Raw genomic sequence first — 21,251 nt, 5'->3', positions numbered from 1 at the left:
TCTCCCGTTTACTTCAGGTTTAGAACTGCAATTAAAATACAGAATTAGTAACTCAATACCAACAAACAGGCAAAACCTGAAACAAATGCAGCACCAAATGAAAACAAGGAGAAGCTGTTAACCTGGTAACAGCTCAGGATATTAAGAGAATTGGAATACAGGAATTTATACCACACATAATTATTTCAGACTTGGTCTGCATTACAAGCAAGAGCAAGTTGTCACCAGCTAAAGAGTAGCATCAGCAATTAAAATAAAAACACGATGAACTGCACACACCAGTTCAGATTCCATTAGTCAGACTGGAGATAGCTTTTCAGCACTGACAAAGTAAGAGGGCAACTTCAATCTGGTAGATTCCCTGGGATAAATTAACTCACTGACATGTGTGTCCTCAGCTGCCTTTTAATAATTAAACATATACATCGAAAGACCACCAATGTATGGCATGATTCGGCTTCATCACCGAGTTCCTCAACAGGAAAAAGCAATTCTAGCAAAAGGAGATCGCTGACATGAGTTTACATCCAACCCCTCGTTCTTAAAGCAAAGGCCACCACGTTAAAAGGCTTTTCCCCAACCCATTCTGGGAGGGTGACTCGCTTAAACGAGCACTACTCCGAATTAAGTTTGCCCCTGAGGAGGAGGGAGGGCCCGGGACACTGCAGAGACCCTTCGTGGTGTGATGAGATCCATCAGGAGCGCACCGGGCACTCCCCCCAGCGACATCTCGGCCCGGGCAGAGCTGTTTTGCCTCCCGAGGGCAGGCGGAGCTCAGGAAGCAGTGAGGCCGCCCCAGCCCAGCCCATACAGCGGCACCTGGGCGTTCGCTTCCTTTGTGCGCTCGGCGAGGCGGCAGCGCCGGCAGCCGCTTCCCCCCGCGCCCCTCACGGCCCCGCACCTGGGCAGCGCGGCCCCTCAGCGCCCTCCGTCCTTCCCGCCTCCGCCCCAGCCAATCAGCTGACAGGAAAGGGCCACGCGCCGCCACTCAGCAAAGCGCACACTGGAACGTTCCCGCCCCCAGCTCTGCGCGCCGAAAGCCAATCACAGGGCGCCTTGTTGGCTTCCGGGTTGTACGCGTTGCTAGGCAACCGCGCGCCTTGTGAAATACTCGAATACTTGTTATTGGCCTTTATCATGATTATTATGAATTATATTATCATATTATTCTATTATTTGGGTTTGTATCTATTATAAATAAATTGTATAAGCATTGCATACCATTACTTGGTATCATTATCATTATTATTATTACTATTATTATCATCCTTGTTTTAAGTCAAGAAAATGAAATGAAAAACACAATGAAAAAATTAATAGTTTTCATAAAGCCAGTGTCTTTTCACTACTGCCACACACAGAAGCCCCAAGTTCTTCTCTTCTTGTCAGGTGTCTGTGCCCCCAGGTGTTTTCCTCAGGTGAAATTTGGGATGAATCTGGAAAACTTAAGATCAATACAGGCAACCCCTTTGAATTTCAGTCGTACTGTTGTTGGTTTTTTTATTTAAATACCACTACAGCATATAAAATTACACTTGGAACTGAGGAGAAGAAAAAATACATACATTCAGATTATTTACATAATTTACATTAAGATGACAAAAATACACTCGGTAGGCAGATGGTGATATGGGGTGTTACAGCCAGGAATCCTGGAACACAAATCCACAGGGGTTTTCCCACATTTCCATGTGGTAATTCCATCTTTATATGCAAAAGAACAACCAACTCCATGATGGAGCACAAAGGATTTGGCCTTGGAAGTGCTTTGGCATGGCTGAAACCTGTAATTCCTCTCCTTATTCCTCTGCACAGTCACCCTCAGCATCCATTTCTTTTTTTAATCTTATCCTGATGACAGCTCAAGATACCATTTCTTCATTTCTTCAAGTCTTTTTCAACTTTTTTAAGTTAAAAAATGTAAAATCATCTGAGGTGCATTCTTTAAAAAATCACATTTATACAGCTCATTTTCACTATCAGTACTTTCTTTTTTTTAAAAGAAACTTTTAGACCAGTTTCAAACTCTCAGTGAAGGCTGGCTGATCTTTAAATTAAGTTCCTGATCTCATGAACTTAAGCTTTGACCAATGGTTTGATACACAAATAAAAGTGAAAACATTTTCTTAGAACTCGGTGTGATGGTGCAAGTTACTGACACCACTTTTTCAAGTATTCCTTGGAGTATTTTATTCCAACTTGCTCTGCAAGGCTCTGGAACTGCAGCTCATTTAACTCAAGCAAAGCACTTCAATCTCAAATTTTTCTTCCCCAACATTTTGCTGTTTGCCCAACAAATTAAATATTCACTTTTCAGTGTTATAAAACCCTTCCAGGTGTGTTGCTGCATCACTTCAGGAACTGAGCAAGCCTGAAAATCATGGTTTCCCTGGAAACTATTTACTGATCCCATCAGCCTCAGAAGTTTTCACTGAAAGCAACAAAATCCTGTTGAAAGGATTTTCTTCTCAGCTGTGACTGAATGAAATTAATGAAAAATGTGGACTTTTGCTCCAGTTCCTCAGTCCACTTTCACAGCTTTTTCCAAATGTAGGCACCATAAACAGAGGGAAAAGCTACAGTACAGCTTCCCTGGAGTTTTTCCTAAACTCCACTGACACTCATGTTAATTATTTCAATGATGGTGTTTTCCACACACTGGCACAGCCGAACATCGGGGTCCAGGCTTGCAGTGTCCCTGGAACAGCTTTTGCTGGAGGAATCTTTACAGAGTCCTGAGAAATCATGTGGCTTCTCCTTCAGTTGCTGCAGACCTAGCAAATGAAGCAGAAGCAGCAAAATACATCTAAGTAAGTATTGACAGTTGTTATTTTACAGCCATAACACAAATACTGATGCCATGAGAGTGCAAAGCTGAGACAGCACTATTCCAGGCACCAGCACTCACCCCACAGGTTATTTCTAGAGACACCACAACACTTCTGTTCCAGTTCCCTAGGTCTGACTCCTTTGGGGTGTTTTTTAAGGTTCTTGACTTACGGGTGATGATGGGGTCGAAGTCCCGTGTCTGTGTAGCAACATCGGAGGCACAAACTTGTCCTATTTGGATCAGCAGGGACATGATGTCCTCATACAGGGGAGGAAAGGCTTGGCAGAAGGACACCAGGCAAGGCAGGGTGGGCATGAAAAACGTGTAACGCTTGGACTGGGTCAGAACTGCCAAGCAGAAGAAAATGGAGAAGTAAAAATAAATGATTATAAAATCCAATCAAGAACTGTTGTTGCATTTACAACAGCAATTAGACACTTAGATAAAACTGCATTCAGCCTAGAGAAATCATTCTGGCTCCCACAGCAGCGAATTCTGGGGTTGCTGGGGTGATACCTGTGAGCAGGGTCCCCATCACGTTGATGGCCAAACGAGCCACGCTGAGGGATTTGGGCAGGGCATACTGGATACACAGATAGGAAAGCAACTGGATGGCAAAGATCTGTCAAGTAGGGGACAGGCAAGAGACAGAAGCAAGAGATGAGCAACAAAGCACCACACAATTTACAATGCAACCCTGATAAAAGATCTTTAGGTCTGATATGTTCCAGTTTTAACCTTAGTTGATCAGCAGTAACTCAATACTAGAAAGGATTAAATAAGAGCAACTACAAAGTAGGTTTGATACAGAAACAGGGAATCTTTAGCCCAACAAATTCCAGTTGTCTGCAATGCCAGGCCTTTAATTTAAGGTAAAAGTGCTACAAATATTACCTTAATACCCCAGACAAGTTGGAACAGGACATTTTTAGTAACTATTTTATTCCCTCCCCTCAGCCAGTATTTCATCAGGGCTAACACCCACAGTGATCCTCCAGCCAGGTGGCTGCACAGTACCTGTTTTTCAAGTTCAGGCTGGGCAATGAGCTCAGGAATGAAATCCAGACAGATGTGCATGGATGGGATCCCAGCCACTGTCAGTGCCAGAAGCTCACATGGATAACCCTGTGGGATTAAGAAAACAGATGTGCCAATGCGTCACAGGCGTGTTTTAAAAATCCTGCTTCAAAGAAGATTTTAAATTATACCTGTGTTAATGCTTTTTTAAAAAATGAATATATTTGTAACTCCCTTTTGTTCAGAGGTTGCAGCAGGCCTGTAATGCCAAGGCAACAAGAGGCAGGCTGGGTACAAACCCAGGGTCTGAATCAGTTCTTTACCCTCAATATTCAATGAATTATTTGCATGGAAACTCTCCCTCCATCCCCCAACCAAACCCAGACTGCAGTGACCCTTTCCTTCTGTGTCTTTCCTGTGTTCTGAATTTCACCATCAGCCCCAACTTGTTCTTTCACAACTGCCTCATAATGACTTTTTTATCACTTAATCAGTTCCAGGTCAAGGTAAGTTAACTCCTTGTAAAGAGTCTGCCATCTGGCAAGGAGTAATATAATATGCATTAAAAACACATTTCTATTTTAAATGCTAATCTTTCCCCTCTTCATTTTTTGAAGGTGCTCAGCTGCTTTGGCAGGGCCAACCTTTCTCCTTCCACTCTAAAGAGATAAACTGTGCCCTAACAAAAAGGAAAGATAAGATGTTTACATTTGAAGCCAAATGAGATTTGAATAATGGGAATATTAATTTAAAAACATGGCCAGAAAAAACTAACCCACAAAAGATGTGGAACAAGTAATCATAAGATGATTGGGGCAGTTTTCCTTGGCCTAGATGGACAAATTTAAGAAGGGCAGAGGCACAAAGTAGGTGTTTAATGATGAGGAACAGGCAGAGTTCAGGTGCTGCCTTCTTACCACAACCAAGACACCAAGCACTGAAATAGGGATGAAGTGTGAGCTCTACAAATTGGAGGAGACAGGAAGGAGAAAAGTGGGTTGCTGTAATTTCTGAGGAACATTCAGCAGCCCCCAACCACTCCACTTGGCTCTTTGCCAACCTGACAAACCAAAACAGAGCTAAAGCAGTGCAAAGCAGACCTGGAAGTGCACGAGTTTGACAATGTTGGGGTCAGCAATGTACATCTGGTGCAGCAGGCAGCAGATGAGGCACTGCACCTCCCGCAGGTTGCACAGCAAACTCTCCTCCTCCTCTGCCTCAGCACCCTGCGGGCTCGGGGGACTCTGCACATCCCTCAGTAAATCATGAGCAGTTTTGCTCTGGCCCTTCTCTTCTTCTGTAGGCAAGCAGATCTCCAGAAGGATCTGCACAGCAGCACTGTCCTGTGGAGAAAAGCCACAGATGATGCTTAAAAAACTCCTAGTGAAATAAATCAAATACAAAATAAGGACAATTTAAGAAATGGAAGATTGCCATGTGATTAGGATTTCTACCTACAAGTTTTTTTAAATGCAGAATGAAAATGACTCAGCTCAAGAATCAGAACATTTTAAAAACTTCAACACTTTATCTCAATCAAGACTCCAATTTAAAAAGGCTGAATCCAACAGATTAACATAATCACAGATAAAAAGAGTCAATTCAATGGAATCTCGTATTACTTCAAAATAAATATCCAGTGGTCCCTTAAAGCATCCAGAGCAGACAAAAATATGCACAAGGCCATGTAATTCACAGTATTCAAGGGAGACCACCTTGCTCATTTAAATATAAAACTTCCTATTAACTCAAAAATCATGTTATAATGGGAACTTCCTATGTGACATTTTTCCAGACAGAGGGATGAAGAGATGTCTGTGAAACAGGATTACTCAAGAATTTCCATAAGGTCAAGCTAAGGAAGTGAACCGTCCTTCAGCCTCCCACTTCCCAGTGCTGGCTGCTTCCCTGAAACATCCTTCAGATGATCAGACATAGGTCTGTCACGTTTATTGATGTTTTACTGCTCCAAATCCAAGCACAGAAACAGCCTCTGGGTCACACAAGCACCAAGGCAAAAGGGCTGGTAAGCAGAACTCTTCTGTTCTGACAGAACAACCACTATCAAAGCAGTAAATCAGCACAATGCTTCAGACAAGAAAAAAGAAAATATTTAACCATCTGAATAGAGAGGCAGTTTTCTTTTCCATGGTAACAGAAGTTGGTAAAAAAACAAATGAATTTAAAAGGTCCCCTTTTTTAATTTCCTGTTTCTGCATTTCTCTTTTATCTGTTTTTCCTCACATTGCGTAATATCCACTTCTTCCCTTACCTGAGCAGCAAGCAAAGCATTTTTTAGTTCTTCTCTTGTAACTTCTGGGGCCTCTGGACCCATTGCATTGTTTTGGGATGGCCTAATGTCCTGCTCTGCTGTTTCTTTCAGGTGAGCATTAAGGTAAGCTTTTGAAGCAAGAAGATACCCATTCAACATGTGCAAAATGATATCCATCAGAGGAGGACTCCTGATATGGGAACACAGTAAAATAAAGACATTTCAGTAACATGAACAAACTAAAAGCACTCCCAAAGGCTGTAGCACCACAGCTCCTCCTCTGGCATCGCTGACATCTGGAGGAACCAATTTCTAAGTACTGCAAAGACTTCCCTGGGAAATGAAGCAAATCTGCCTTTGTCACATCCATCAAGCACCCACTGGCAGAAACTGTTCCCCAAAAGGATGGAAAACCTACAGGCCCAAGAGGGATGGCACAAGAGCTGGAAGGATGTTACAGCTACAACCTCACCCACCACCACATGGAGCAGCCATTCCAAACACGCTGCAAAGCCTATTTACCACAAATTCACACACCCAAATCCAGAATGGATGAGCCATGTGCAAATCTCAAAGTTTCCAAAACACAGCTGGGCACTCAGCTGGACAGGACTAAATGCTGGAACAGCAGGCCCAGCTCCTCAGTCCTCAGGCCAAGCTTAAAACAACACAGATGCAATTGCCAAGCTCCTGTGATTAGCTTGCAAAGATGTTTTGAAGTGCTGAAAGCTTTTAGAAGTTTTCTGATGGACAACTTATGTTTAGGATTCACTGTGTAGCAGCACAGACACTCACCTGTGAACTCTCTGATCACACCTCAGTACAATCAGGGGATCAATCATCAGATCATTCTGGGTGTATTTCTGCTGTCGGACTATTTTTGCGGAAGGCTGCAGGGCATTAACAGTCATCACCCACAACCTAAAATGACAATACTCTTGTGATTTTTTAATAGAAAATTTTTATAAGAAAAGGAGTTCCCTAACCATTTGGTCACTCAGCCATATTTTTCTAGGCCTATCAAATAGCAAAATCCCTATTTTCAGTCCTTGAAGTTAACCAAGGTGCAGTTAACTTAACGCTCCCCAGACTCACAGCAGTTTTCACTGCAGTAGAGCATCTATTTCATTAAAAAAGCCATTTTTTTTACCAAAGTGAGTTCCTGTTTCATCAGGAATTCACATAAACAACAGACAGTATAAAACTACACTCCTGTATTTTAAACTGAACTGGTGACTTCCTTTCCCCTGAGAACAAGAACCACCTTCCTTTTAAATGCAAAGGTTCAAAACGTCCACAAACCAAAAAGAAATGCAGCTCCAACACAATCTATTCAGTCACAGATACCCACAGAGATCCAATCTCCCAGATAAAGGCATTGTGTCATTATTTTTAAAAGGGGAAGTGGCCTCCCACCTATGTGCACCAAGAAGCCAAACAGTTTTCTGAGCCTTGATACCTTCTGGGCATGACAGTGTTCAGAACCATCCAGAGTTTATTGACAGCCTGCAGAATCCCCCGTGGGACTCCAGCTTCCAGCAAGAGATTCATGTTTGAGGTCAACACTTCTGCATAGGGGATCAATTCTCCAGCTGAGAGAAGGGTCAAATGTTCCAGGATCTGCATCAGCTGGGTGTGATTTCCAGGAAGCATGGAAAAGGCTGCAAACAAAAACAACGGGACCTTGGTAAAACTGGACTTCTGACATTTGAAGCATTTCTGCTGTACCAATGCAGTATAATGACCCTTCCAAATCCACTATATTCCAACCCATTTGGAAAGAATTTACTTGGAATGAAGTTATTTACCTTCTTGGAGCTGTTTGGGAGAGTGGTTCTTGGCCATGTTGGTGAGGAGCATCCTCCTGAGCAGGGCATCAGTGCCGGTGATCTGCTCCTCGCAGATCCAGTCGTCCACGATGCACAGGTGCGGGTAGTTGGTGGCCAGGAGCCTCAGCAGGGCAGAGTGCAACCCTTGGGGACATCAGGGACATTCACAGCTCAGATTTGAGCAGCTGCATCTCTCACCTGAACACATCTGGGCCTTTCATTTCAACCACTGACCTGTAGTGAATCACTGCCAAGCAGCTCAGTGAGGTGCACGTTCATAACCTGATCTTCTAACTCCAACAGAGAGGAAAAGTTACCCTTTGGAAAGGTGGGAGGACTCTACAGTATAAACTCTTAAACTCAGCCTGGAATATTCAACATTCTCATGTAATTCCTACCCTAAAACCTGCCCTAGGGAGGTAAGACCCACTCTGAAAGGAACTGCTTTCCTCACACTTTCACTGTTACTCTTCAAACATCTCTGCAATCTCAGTAGCTACTCCTGAGAGATTTTAAAAGCAGTAAAGATGAAAGCAAGCTATGAAAAAAGCAACAGCCACTGAGCTGAGAACATTCAGCCTTCCTTCTCATGCACTTTAGACCTTCACACACATTTTTACCTCCCAGTTCCTGCTGTAGCCCCTGTGCCTGCCGGATGAGGTACTTGATTGGAATCTGATCCATCAATGCTGAAGAGTAGGACTTGGGTTTTCTCTGCATTGCAGCTACAGGGGAACGGGACAAGAAACCAAACGTAACAGTTACAGCTAAAAACAAGTATTTCCCCAACTGGATCAATAAAGAAAATGTAAAGCACTGGTCTCTATCCAGGTAAAATTGAGAAAATATCTGTAATTGATTTTACAGTGTTTCAGGCTTCCTTGATTAGCATGAAGAAAAAAGACTGAAGAATGCTGGAAGTTTTGCACCTTTAAAAGGGCTGGTAAAAACACACAGCAGATATAAGCACTCAATTTTCACTGAAGTTTAATTTCATCAATAAAATACACAGCAGTCTTTTAGCACTGATTTAAAGTCTCCATTTCAAAGGCAAAAACGGGATCATTAAGTATTGCCAACTATAAAATTGCCAACTCGAAGAAAAGTGTGTGCAATTTTGATGACACATGAATAAATGAAGATCTCAATTATGAAGTCTTTGTTAATTGTTGTTACATTCATTAGATGCTCATAAACATTTCTTGTAACTCTTTGGCCAGCTTGGACCTCTATTAATCTGCAAAACAAATTACTCAACTACAGTTTTAGCAGGAACTTAATGTCCTAAATCTCTACAGTAATGTTTTATTTAATACAAACTTCTTAAAAGTTTTATGCTGTGCTTGAATCTGACAACAGCATGACTTTTTCCTCTCTTTGCACCTAATTTTCAGTTAATCTGTTTCCCCCTGATGTTCTCACATTTACCTAGAATCTTTGTGTTGGCCAGCAGTGCCTCTTCATAGGACAGGACATAGTAGAGGACGAGCAGTTGTGTGGTGATGCTGAAGCGCTGGGTGGGACGAGTATTTTCTCCCTGCACATAAAACCACACACAAAGGTCAGGTTGCAGTCCTGATTCTTGTGAAGAAAAATTTGGGTTTACCTACAAATATGATGAATACCTGAGTAACAATATTCACTTAAAAACACATGACTGTAGCAGGAAACAGTTTACAGGCAGTAAAGACAAAAAGTGAGGCAACTTAACAGTGTTAAGTGCAAAATCCTGAATCACGTTCACATAAAGTACATGAAAGATCCAAACAAGTCCATTACCCCAGAGAGTCCTTGGAAAACATTAAGGATCTCCTGTTCTGTGACAGGCTGATTGGTGGCCTCTGGGTTGGATTTAGATGCAGGAGTAAGGATGGAGTTAATGTAGACATCAATAAGGGAAAGCAGCTGAGGGTGGAGTGGGGTGGTGGTTTCACAGAGCTGCCGATAGATCCAGTCCTAGAAGAGAACGTCCCATGACATGAGCAGCTGCCAGTTTGCTTTGTCTACAAGTAAAACCCCTTTTAACAAATGAGGCTTTGACTTTGGAAAGTGCAACATCAGTTCTGAATTGGTCATGAACCCTGTATCCTGGATCCTGATTCACAAACAGAACTTGTCCTGGCTGGAAAATCATTCTGACTACGATTAAGCACAAATGGGGGAGAGAAACTTACTATTTTTAACTTCACTAAGTTGTGGTCTCTGGATTACAGAGCTAAAAATAGGCACCCTAACTTAAAACACAGTTCCTTCTTAAATTACATGGTAGTAAGGCACAAAATTCATCAAGAATTCTGCTCCTATAATTGAACCAGCCTGCAAAACCTCATCAGCATTCAGAATTACAAACAGAAATAAAACAAAGGTCATACCTTAATGGATACTTTGTGCTTGGTGAAGGAACGACTCTTTAAAAGCTGGTAAATGCAGTGAATAGGTAAAAAGCCAGTGATGTTGGCACTGAGGTTGCCTGTAACAGGCACACGGACAGCATGGGCTGTAACCACCTAAAGGAAAGATACAATTAACAGAAAAACACCACTTCGCACAAGGCACGAGGTGTAAAAGTCACAGAGCCACAGTCCTGACTGGAATCTCTTTATTTTTGCAGAATACCCCAAAGGCAAAGGAAAGGGCAAAGGGGGGGAAAAAAATCCCTAGGTTGAAAATACCTGTTCAGTGAAAATCTCCTGTGTGAAGATTGTCTTCATTCTGCTGAGCGAGCTGGGCTTAATAACAATCTGAAATTCAGAAGAAAGTACTTAGAATTGAAAGTACTTCTTACAGCTAAATTTATTTTATAAACTGTTAACTTTTAGCCCTTTAAAACTTGTCTTGACTGGGATACCAGGAAAATGTTCACATTTGTACCAAATGTCGAACAGAAATATTTTCAAATGTCACAAGTTCATCACCTCATGTCTTCCTTGTCCTAAAAACTCCCTACCCAGCTTTTACATCCAGTGAGACACTGTTTCACAATAGTGAATTGCTGGCAAATGCCCTTTAGTAATTTACTGAAATTAATTTTTACACATATAGATATTTCTTTTAATGATTTAAAATAAAAGCCTTGTAGCTCCATTTGGAAACTACTTCAATCAGTCTTCTAAGAAGTTCATTTCTTGGAAATAATGATTTCAACAGGGCAGCACTTTTTGAAGATACTTTTATCATAATATACTTCTGTATCAAGAGCTATGCACATTTTAATGCTCTTTCAGAGGAATTATTACCCATTTTTCAGATTACGTTTAGTTTAGGTATATTACAAAACTAAAGTTCTTTATATCAAAAATAAATACCAAAGCATCAAAACACAGCAAAAAGTTGATTTTAACAGACAAATGTACAGGCTAGAAATAGTTTAGGATTTACCTTCATTCCCAAGGTGGAACAGACCAAATCGATGATGGCACTGAGCTGGTTGCTGTGGAAGTACATGGCTACCAAGAGGAGCATCTCTCCAAAGGAAGCAGACACACCAGAAATGCTGATGGTAACAAAGAGCAAGAAATACAGGACATAGGTAAACAGGACATAAATAAATGTGAGATTACTGGAATCATTGAAAGAAATCCAGCCTGCTCTCACCTTTCAAAGTAGGCTTCTTCCTTTATCATCCAACTGAGCCACATCACCATGAGTTGCTCCTGTTCCGGGGTGCTGCACAAAGAAAATCCATAATAGATCCTTTTCCCAGAAACCCAGTGCTAGTTTCACTATCACTTGCAGAAAAGCCAGTATTTGAGGAATCTTACACCAGGAGACTTTTTGTCACTTTCACTGTAGCATCCAACTGCTGAGAAGCAGTGATATTTGGCACAATGGTCAGTCCAACTGTCAGGCAACTTCCTTTTTGGAATGCACCCAACAGAAAGCTACCCCCCTGAATTATCTGCACTGCTTCTCTTTTGAACAGGGACTCTAAAGAATTTAGCCATGAGCTAGTTCCATAGAAAAGTGAACTAGTCAGGCCTACTTTAGTCTTCAAAAAACCTCTCAAACTAAGTTCATGCTAATGCTCCCCTCTCAAAAGACTTGCTATAAAACAAGAGTGAAATATCCATTCACTCACTGCAGAGTGAGACAAATCCCTTCCATCAACTTACGGAGATTTATAAAGAATTAGAGGGGAAAAAACTGTGCAGGTCTGGGAAGGGCATTGCCTTAATGGTGCTAAAACAGTCAGATCTTCCAAAGCTCCTCCTGTACTGAGAGTACCTGACCAGAGTGGAGAAGGCCAGGAGCATGCAGAAGGACAGGGACACAAAGCGGACACCGGCCGGGGTTGCGGGAGGGCGGCTCGTCATCAGCTGCAGGAGCTGCTCAGCTTCCTCATCAGTGGGCCTGAGCAGGACAGAGAACAAAACAAAGCTGGGATTTAACAGGGAAGAGATTTCCAGTCTCTCACAGTGGTTAAAGACTTGAGTTTTCCCTGTTATTCAATCTATCAAGTTGGTAATTCTCTCTGAACTTAAAGACGTAAAAATCTCTGCTAAGAGACAACAGTAAGAAAGCTTCCCCAGGATATAATCTTGCCTATTAGTACAAACTACTTAAATTGAAACTAACAATGCATAAAGATGCTACATTAGTACTCTCTAAAAAGTGAAAGCAAAGGAACAGAAATTCAAAATCCATACAATTACACACTGCTCCAACCATGTGGGTTTAGACTTCCCTTAAGAAGTCTGCAGAAGTGATTTTGCAGCAACAGAGCCTCCCCTAGTACTGAAATTGGTGAGTCCTGCCGCAGGTTTTGAGGACACAGTGGCATTAAGGCAGAAGCGCCCAAAGCCCTCATCCTCTGCTGAAATGGACAGCCATGAACAGAACCCCAGCACATGAGAAGGTTCCTTACTTGAGGCCAGCAATGCCCATGAGAGCACAGTAGAGCCGTAGCAAGGCGCTGGCCTTCACCACGTGCTCCTCCTTCAGCCCTGAGTACACAGACACGTTGGGCTCCGTGTCAGCATCGGCCTCCTCCACAATGTGGGTGCTGCGCACTGTGGGCAGGATGCCCATGAGCTCCAGCAGCAGCTGCCTCCTCATCTGCCACAGCACAGAGCTGATGTTATCTCTTTTTCTCTGTGTAAGGGGTTAAAAGAAGAGAACAAGTCAAGTTCAGCCCATCGAACAATGCATTACGTAAGAGTTTCCACAGTCAAGGGAAGAGGGTTGTTTTTTTTAAATAATTTTCAGTACCAGGGCAACAGGCAACATGTGACCATATTAGAACAGCTTCTTACACCAAAATCCTAGCTTTAACCAAGTCAGCTAAGCAAGTCAAGATGCATCTTCCTACTGTGAACACTGAGGATGAACATACATATCAGGTAAATATTACAAACACACAATTCCCTGGTTTCCGTGCCTAAAAATCTCTCAGGGGAACAACCAAACAGCTGCTGCATTCAAGGGACATTATTTGTAGACCTGAGGGCCCCATAAGAGGCTGCCTTGTAAAGACAGGTCCTTCAAGACATGCAAAAGGATTTATGTGCATTCAGACAAATATGCAGCCCACATCCAGAAGAGTTACAGCAAGCTACAAGAATATTTCTTTAAAAGCAGAATACTCAAAGATTTTCCTACCTGTTGGCCATTTCGGATAAAAGTTCCAAACCACGTTCGGACCTTTGCATTTGTTCCAAGCAGCAAACCACTCACAAAACACACCAGGTCACTCACTCCATCATCTGAGGATTCGTTCTTGGTGTGATCCAAGGTCAAAGCCACACCAAGACCTGGTAGGTGACACTCTTCCACCTAGACAAAACACTCAGGCTCAGCCATCTTTGTTGGGTCTGAAGCTTCAGGAAGGTTCTTAATGATGATTCTCGTGACAGACTCACCACCATGCCCCGGACCCTCAGGGCTTGGGAAGGGTTCATCTTGCACAGGTGCCGAAGAGCTTCTGTTCTGCGCCGGCCTCCAACGCTTTCCTCATCCTGCCGCTCGCCATTCTTAATCAAACCTCTGCAGACTAAAGATCCAAAAGCAGCTGTGAGGAAATCCACCCTTCCTAATACAAATTTTCACCTCATGTCTCAGTGGAAGGGACAAGAACTGTTAGCTAGGACAGAGCAGGTTCTTAGCCCCAGCCGTTCCCTGCCCAATCAGCCTTTGTAACGGTGACCTACAGATGAAAAGCTGTGACACACAACGAGCCTGGCCTATAAGCCTGCTGCAAAAAATGGGAATCAACATGATCAGATGGCACCATCCAGCAGTTCAAATCTGTGTAACTCGTGGGTTAGCCCAGAATTAACCACACTGACAGAAATCATTTCAGAAGCTGGAGAAGAAGCAGCTGTAACTCACCCTCGTTGAAGCTGTCAGGGACATTGGCCACCAGAAGGCAAAGGAACCAAGCTCCGTTCTTAACATGCAACAGAGCTTCGGCCACATCCACTATTGGCAACAGTGAGGGCAGCTCTGGATGGAAAGAAGGTGTTGAAAGTCACAATGTTTCATTGGGAAACAAAAAACCCCGTTTCCAAGAGCTGCACAGCTTAGATTAACCTTAAATCTGTCACGACAGCTCCAAAAGTTTTTTGTTGCACTTGTGAGAGGGCAGAGAATACCATAAATACAGAACACCACACCTGCTTGTAAAATGCAGAGAACATCTGCTGCCTCCTCCAGGTAAACAGGACTCTCGAAGAGCTCAGAAGACTTGAGGAAAAACTCGCCGTTTGATTCTGACACCTGCAAGACAATATTTATCATCACTGAACAGGTTTTATGAAACAACTTATCTAAATCTGCTTTAAATTCAGCATGTTTAATAGATTAAAAACTGCCAAAAGCATAGAGCTATCAAAACAGAATAAGCAGGAAGTTTGTAGATTAAGAAATATTTACTACTGGAAATACTTCAACACAGATGGTATCATTGCTTCTTTTCAGAAGACAGAAAAATAGCCCACTGACGTTCTAAGTTTACACAAGGAAAATAAAATGTTGGGTGAGCAAGGAAGTGGGGTAAGGGAAATATGATGGCTAATACCACCTGCAATAGGAGCAAAGAATGGGATGGAGAAAAGTCATCACTTCATTTCCAAATTATTTCTGCACTGATAGGTCACCAGATCACATTATGCTTGAGTACAGCGTATTATAGAGTCTCTATAACACCAGCAAAGACTTCCTTTAGGAAGTCACAAAGAGTTTAAGCACAAGCCACTGTTTAATCAGACTGAGACTTTGAATCTTGATAAAGCAGGTAAGGACTAGAGAAGAGTGCTCACACTACCAGCAGCACCAGAAACAGAACCAGTGTGTCAGCCAGTGCAGTGTGCAACCTAAAACTCACAAATATCCAGCTATGAAGAAGTTCACCTTGTTCATAATGGCCAATAACTCGCTCAGCACCAGCCGGAGCCGCCGAGGAGAGTCACTGTGCTCAAATTCCAGCGTCAGCCCGTGCTGCAGCTGTGACACCAAGATGCTTTCTCCACTGCCACCTCCCAGCTTGTGCCTGGCACACAATTCAAAACAACAACTATTAAACGTTTCTGCAAAAACAGAAATGCTTTCGGTTAAAGGAAGGCAGCAGTTCTCCAGGGATCTTTTCTATCCCGCCAAAGACCTGTAAAGACTGTTGTAATTGCAGTACAAGACAGCTAAATCAGTAGATCATCAAAATTTCAAGCGCTTCTATTCCCCAGCAGCACAGTCAGGGAAGCGCATCCACCTGACCTGTCCCTTCATCCCACAGAGCCGCCCCAGCCCTTCCCCGCCGGGGCAGCTCTCCCAGTGCACCCCACACCCTCCGCCGAGCACGGCGGGGGAACAGATCCCTAGCACAGACAATTAAACCCCAGAGCTTTCCTAGGAGATTGTCAAGGGACACGAACGGCCGGGTTCGTCCGGCACTTAAACAGCTGCAACAACTAGAACAGCTGGAAAAGCCACACAGCACTTCCGCCACAGATCTCCGTTCTCTGCGTTACCGGAGCTGCTGCTCCTTGCTGGCGTCCTGCTCCAGCGCGTGGAAGTCCACGGACAGTAGCGCCACGATGGAGTTGACCGCCTCGACCCCCGAGAGAAGCCGCAGGATCAGCTTCTTATCCTGCGCCCAGCTCTGGCTCTGGTCGGCGGGCGCGCACAGCGCCATGCGCACGAGGCAAGGCAGCAGCAGCCGCAGCTCGGGGTCGCTCAGCGCGGCCAGGCGCACCACGTCCACCTTCTGCATCGCCTCGAAGGCGTAGGGGCTGACGAACTGCAGCGCCGAGCACTCGGACATGGCGGCGGCAGCTGCCCCCTCACAGCTCCCGCGCGCCCACCCGCCGCCGCCGCCACTACCGGGGGAAGCGGGAAGTGACGTCACGGCGGGAGGGCCGAGGGGCGGGGAAGGCTGAGGGGCGGAAAGGAAGAGGCGGGAAAGGCTGAGGGGCGGGAAAGGCTGAGGGGCACCGCCCTCCCCGCCCCCTCAATAAACCCACATCACAATCAAGGCTTCATGAATAATTTATTCCATTTGAATTTTTTTTTTTAAAAAGTATAAACCTTTTTTTTTTTTTTCTTCATTTCCTCGATCACAATTTGTACAACTCAGTGTTTATGGCATTCGGCAGCAATAGTGTTTGTTCCTTAAATCGCTTTTTGTTTCTGTGTTTTGTCACGATAAATACGACGGCAGCTTGGCCGAGGGCACATGGCGGCGGCTGTGCAAGGCTCCCCGGCAAATCCAGCCATGCCAGAGGGATGTGGGAGCAGCTCCCTGACCTGTCCAGCCATGCCAGAGTGGCGTTGAAGCAGCTCCTGGACCTGTCCAGCGGTGCCAGAGAGGCGGTGGTGCAGCTCCTTGGTGTGTCCAGCTGGGGTGTTGGAATGGCTTCCCAGTGCGTCCAGCCATGCCAGCGGCGTGTCGGAGCAGCTCCGTGGTGTGCCCAGCCGTGCCATCGGGGCGATGGAGCGGCTCCCTGGTGTGTCCAGCCGTGCCAGAGGGACGACATGTCCAGTCACGAGGCCACAGGCTGCGGCATCCCAAGCCAGCGCTCGGCAAGGTCCTCACGTCCAGTTGACTCGGAAAAACCTAAAGCTCGATGAGTAGCATCCTGAAAAAGTGACCCTGAGGATTGTGGTAGGTCCCAAATCCAGTTTTACTGTAAATTAAGCTTTACTCCACTGAAAATAAAAAGTACACCCACAAATAATAATAAAAAAACCCTTTAAGTATGAAGCATAGTCCTGGGCCCTTTAGTTAAAAAAAAAAAAAAAAATTAAAAAATAATAATAAAACAAAACCACCTTCCCAGCTGGAGGTTGCGAGACAGTAATGTTGTACAATGTCACCCCATTAATGAATTCTCCAAAGAAACCCAGATCAAAACCAAGGTTGATGCAGCATTACTATTCCAACAGACTGATATGCTGTGCCATACTGTTGTGCAGCAAATTATATGGTGCAATAGCATTTTTTTTTTAAATGTTTTACTCTTATTTTTGAAAGCCTTAAAATAATGCAACATAATATTTTGATATTACAGTATTAACAAATAGTGCTTGATTAAAGACATCAGCAAGTCTTCATAGCAACACACAAAGTTAAAATTACCATCAGAGGTAAATATAGAAATACAATAATCTGCGCCATAACTGACAGCTAAGTAAGAACATAGCTGAGGATTTAAATATAAATCCATTTATCTTTAATTATTTCAGAGAATGTTAGAAAGATCTAAATGTTACAGCTACTTTTAAAATGTGAGGGTTGTTACAAGTACGGCTGGTGGCCTTGCTGGTCTAGCAACAGTTTTCAGAAAACTAATTCAAATAGTAGTGAATCAAAGGTGACTAAAAGGCTTAAATGCAGTAATATCTGGGTTAAAATATGTATTTTTAATTGGAATGGAAGCTTCTCAGCTTCTTCTTTCATTGGAAGAGATAAACCTCCACAGCTACTTAAAGCACTGACAGGAACAACATTTTCTTGCAAGACCATTTTGAAAAGCTGTAGCTGAAATTTTCAGCTGTTTAAGCTTGTACTTGCTAAACAACCTCGACTTATTGGATTGTGACAATTTTATTTATAAACCAGCTATTATGTGCACTTAAAATAGTTAAATGAAAGTAGCTAACAAAAAAGTATGCCCAATATAGTAGTTGGCTCCGTGGTGCTGGCAGGTTCGATATGTACATTGCCGGCTGTGACTATCACTCCAGAAATGGCCCTTCTAATCTTTTATAGTGGTTATAATATTATAATTTACTTTAATTGCATTTGATGGGGGGAGGAGTGGGAAACTGGCAGCTTTCACAGTAGGAGTTTCACACGGACGGCTGGTCCAGGTAACAGAATACAGTTACACCAACATTCAGGCAGCTGATTCACTTACCTTTAGGAATACAAGTCAGATTGAACACAAACAAAGCCACACCAAAACCCAGCCCTTGGAACTTGGTTGACTGAGCCAGGGTTAGAAATAACCACTTAGCAACAAAGCTCAAAATAAAAAGGACATACACTTTGAAAATTCCAGTTTTAGGAGCACTTTTCCACTTCAAAAATGTCAACCAAATGAGAAAAAACCTTCTGTAAGACAATAATGTGCCGTTTAATCTGTGGTGCATTACCGAGATAAAGTCATGGACAGACCCAGTTTTTAACTCTATTTATCAAAATATGCTAACTTCTGATTGCACTCATGTTGTTCTGAAGAAATGACTGAAAATTCTCATCACCAATTGTACAACTTCTTTATACAAAACCAAAAAAGTTGCTAATATTGTATGTACACGATTCAGTGAGACTGTTCATACGAAAAAAATCACCTCAGGCAGGTCTTTTGCATTTACGAAACGAGATTTTCATGAACACAGTAAGTTTGGTAAATGCAAGCAAATTCTTCCTTGTAGAGGGCTAACAGCAGGTGCACAGATGGATCTTAAAACTTGCTCCTTTACAGGTTTAAACCAGCGAGACAGACAGTATTAAGACCCAGGACTTGGGTTATAGTGACAGGCTCCCAGGAGCGCTGCAGGAGTTCAGTTTTTCATCTGGCAGTCAGATAAGGAACCCAGAAAAAGCATCTGCAGCTGCTCTTCAGCACCCGTAGGGGCTATTTTAGAGCAGCACCAGACATTTGGCATGTGCTAGGAAAAAGGAAGGAAACTACTGAGAAAAAATGGTGACTGGAGATAGAGGGAGACATTTAGGAAAGCCTTGTGGTTTGTCAGTCCCTTCCTTGGGGAGGGCAAAGCCTCCTTGGCACATGCCCCAGCCAGAGCCTGGAAACGGGATATGGGGAAGGCCATACACTGATACTTGGGACCTTCACCACAGTGCCAAAAATACATGGAAAAGGAAAATGTTCAGGGTTTCGTGCTGTTTTTTTACTAGTGGAATAAAATCTGAATACCAGAATTCACTGAGGATCTATATACACCACATTTTAGTTAAACACACACCAATCTTAAAGTCAAGATTGACTATTTTTGCATTTGTAAAATGGCTAGAGCTGGGCTAAATTTCAGCCTGGCAGGAGACTTTGGATAAGGTCAGAGTTTTCTGTGTGTTCCGCCTCAGATTCGCATTTTATGACAAATGTGGAAGCAAACAATGCAATGAGCACAGTGCCAAGAATATCCAGGGAGCAACAATGCACAAGAGATATTCTTGTGATATTAAAACTTGTGTCCTGGAAGCGGATCTGAGAATCTAGCCACAGCCCTGAACCATAACACAAACTTCAATTGAAGAGTTTATTCGTTTTATTCTCACTACAAGTTAAACCACCTACAATATCACTTATATATTGCCATTGTTACTCTGTAAAGGTGTGATATAAAATGCTGTAAGACCCGGTACCTTTTCAATTTATATAAACACAGTGAACTTCATTACTGTACATGTACTCTGCAACTACAGCTTAGCTGTAAATCCCCCACACACAATGGTATGGACATTAACCCCTCTATCCCCATTAAACTGTACATCAAGACAATACAAATTTACTGTCCCCACCCACCCCTTACAAAAAAATAATACTCTAAAAGCAACCTACTGCAACTTTTAATTAAGACGATTACATATATTTTAGACCAATTGCTTTAAAGCAAGAAGGCAGTATAAACCTTCTAGGAAAATTTTTATAAAAGAGGTTAAGAAATATAAGACAATTTATACATTTAAAAACTTACAATAAATAAGAGATGCAGGCATTTTTGAATACTAAGTACTATAATCCAATACAAGAACATCTTGATGTTCTGAAGCCATAGGTTGAAACTTAATTGTTCCTCATGTTTCTTCTCATCTCCATGCTTTTAAAATTCATTAACCATGACTGGGTACTATGGCTCATTACTCTTCACAAATACTGTGGCTGGGGAAAAATGGTTAATTTTGCTACTAAAAATGTTATAATACACTTTCTGATCATCATTCTGAAGCGTCCCCCATAGTCAGTGACTCAAAGACAGCAGGGCGATGGGTGCCCCTCTCACAAGTCAAAACAATATTTGCTGGAAGTAACAAGATTCATACCCCATCACAAACAACTTGCACTGAGAAGAATTATAACTTAGTCCTGCAGTGAAATATCCCTTTTCCTCATTTTTGTCTTGCAAAATTCAGATGAAGATCACAGCATATTCATGATAAAGTTATACAACTGATTCAGCACCACAAAATGAATTGGGAGACATGACCGTCTGTCCTGGGTTGCAGGATCACAGGTTAGCCAGGAGAGTGCATTGTACTGTTCCAGAACAAACCTGAAAACAAACAGCCTTCTGTCAGGTCAACACATTTTCTCAGCACAACTTTACAGCCCTAATTTACTATAATCCACTTTCTTTGGCATCAAAACGTAAAATAGGTTTGTTAACATTCAGAAATAACATGTCTTCTGAATTAGTACAAGCAGTTCGGAGCTGAACTTGCTTTCAGTGGAAAACTATCATTGTAATAGTCTATGCTTAATTCATATCAAGAGGTTCACATTAAAAAAAAAAACAGAAAAAAAAATCTGATGTTTTCTCAATTACTATCCAATGTTTACATAGGTCTGGGCTCCCGTCCTTCAGCATTTCTGATTTTCCATGAGATTGCCATGCAATGTTCTTGCTTAACTATTACTGTCTTCTGTGTTAGACCTCAAACTCTCTTCTAGTTTGAGGAACTCATTGTTTTTCAAACATTTTCAAACACTGATTAGTTAAGGAAGGGCTTAGAAATGTTTGGTTTTAATTCCACTGTTCTGTGACACTTAATCACTTAAAGCACAGCAATTTATCTGCACTAAGGGTATCAGCTGTGCAAAGAAAAAAACTCACAGCAGAAAAAATA

General features: G+C 42.7%; 2 protein-coding genes across 4 annotated transcripts in view; both read right to left on the bottom strand.

Moving 5' to 3' along the window:
* Positions 1-1,551: 1,551 nt before the first annotated feature.
* INTS2 (integrator complex subunit 2) lies at positions 1,552-16,249 on the bottom strand. The gene is made up of 24 exons (XM_082294452.1): positions 15,910-16,249; positions 15,296-15,434; positions 14,560-14,662; positions 14,276-14,389; positions 13,807-13,937; positions 13,547-13,720; positions 12,813-13,039; positions 12,173-12,298; positions 11,543-11,614; positions 11,327-11,441; positions 10,621-10,689; positions 10,321-10,455; positions 9,728-9,904; positions 9,377-9,485; positions 8,569-8,673; positions 7,928-8,092; positions 7,579-7,780; positions 6,915-7,040; positions 6,120-6,309; positions 4,948-5,190; positions 3,848-3,955; positions 3,347-3,452; positions 3,001-3,177; positions 1,552-2,774 (listed from the first exon to the last, which is right to left on the bottom strand). Exons 1-24 carry the CDS (start codon positions 16,200-16,202, stop codon positions 2,605-2,607), a joined length of 3,576 nt encoding a protein of 1,191 aa, XP_082150578.1. The 5' UTR covers positions 16,203-16,249; the 3' UTR covers positions 1,552-2,604.
* A 297-nt stretch (positions 16,250-16,546) lies between these two features.
* MED13 (mediator complex subunit 13) overlaps positions 16,547-21,251 on the bottom strand; it is a 53,983-nt gene continuing 49,278 nt past the window's right edge. For all 3 annotated transcript variants that reach the window (XM_082294837.1, XM_082294838.1, XM_082294839.1), the window contains one exon: positions 16,547-20,677. In XM_082294837.1, the coding sequence (XP_082150963.1) occupies positions 20,545-20,677 (133 nt within the window). In that variant the 3' untranslated portion in view covers positions 16,547-20,544. The remainder of the gene's footprint in view (positions 20,678-21,251) is intronic.

Source organism: Coloeus monedula (genome assembly GCF_965178545.1).
Source record: "Coloeus monedula genome assembly, chromosome: 20".
NCBI lineage: Eukaryota > Metazoa > Chordata > Aves > Passeriformes > Corvidae > Coloeus > Coloeus monedula.
This window is presented reverse-complemented; position numbering and strand designations above follow the sequence as displayed.

Coding starts and splice junctions, on each gene's coding strand:
- INTS2 (XM_082294452.1), bottom strand. CDS start 16,202: ATGTCCGAGTGCTCGGCGCTGCAGTTCGTCAGCCCCTACGCCTTCGAG. Junction 13,721..13,806: donor TGAGGGTCCGGGGCATGGTG/GTGAGTCTGTCA, acceptor TGTTTTGTCTAG/GTGGAAGAGTGTCACCTACC. Junction 7,041..7,578: donor AACACTGTCATGCCCAGAAG/GTATCAAGGCTC, acceptor TTGTCATTTTAG/GTTGTGGGTGATGACTGTTA.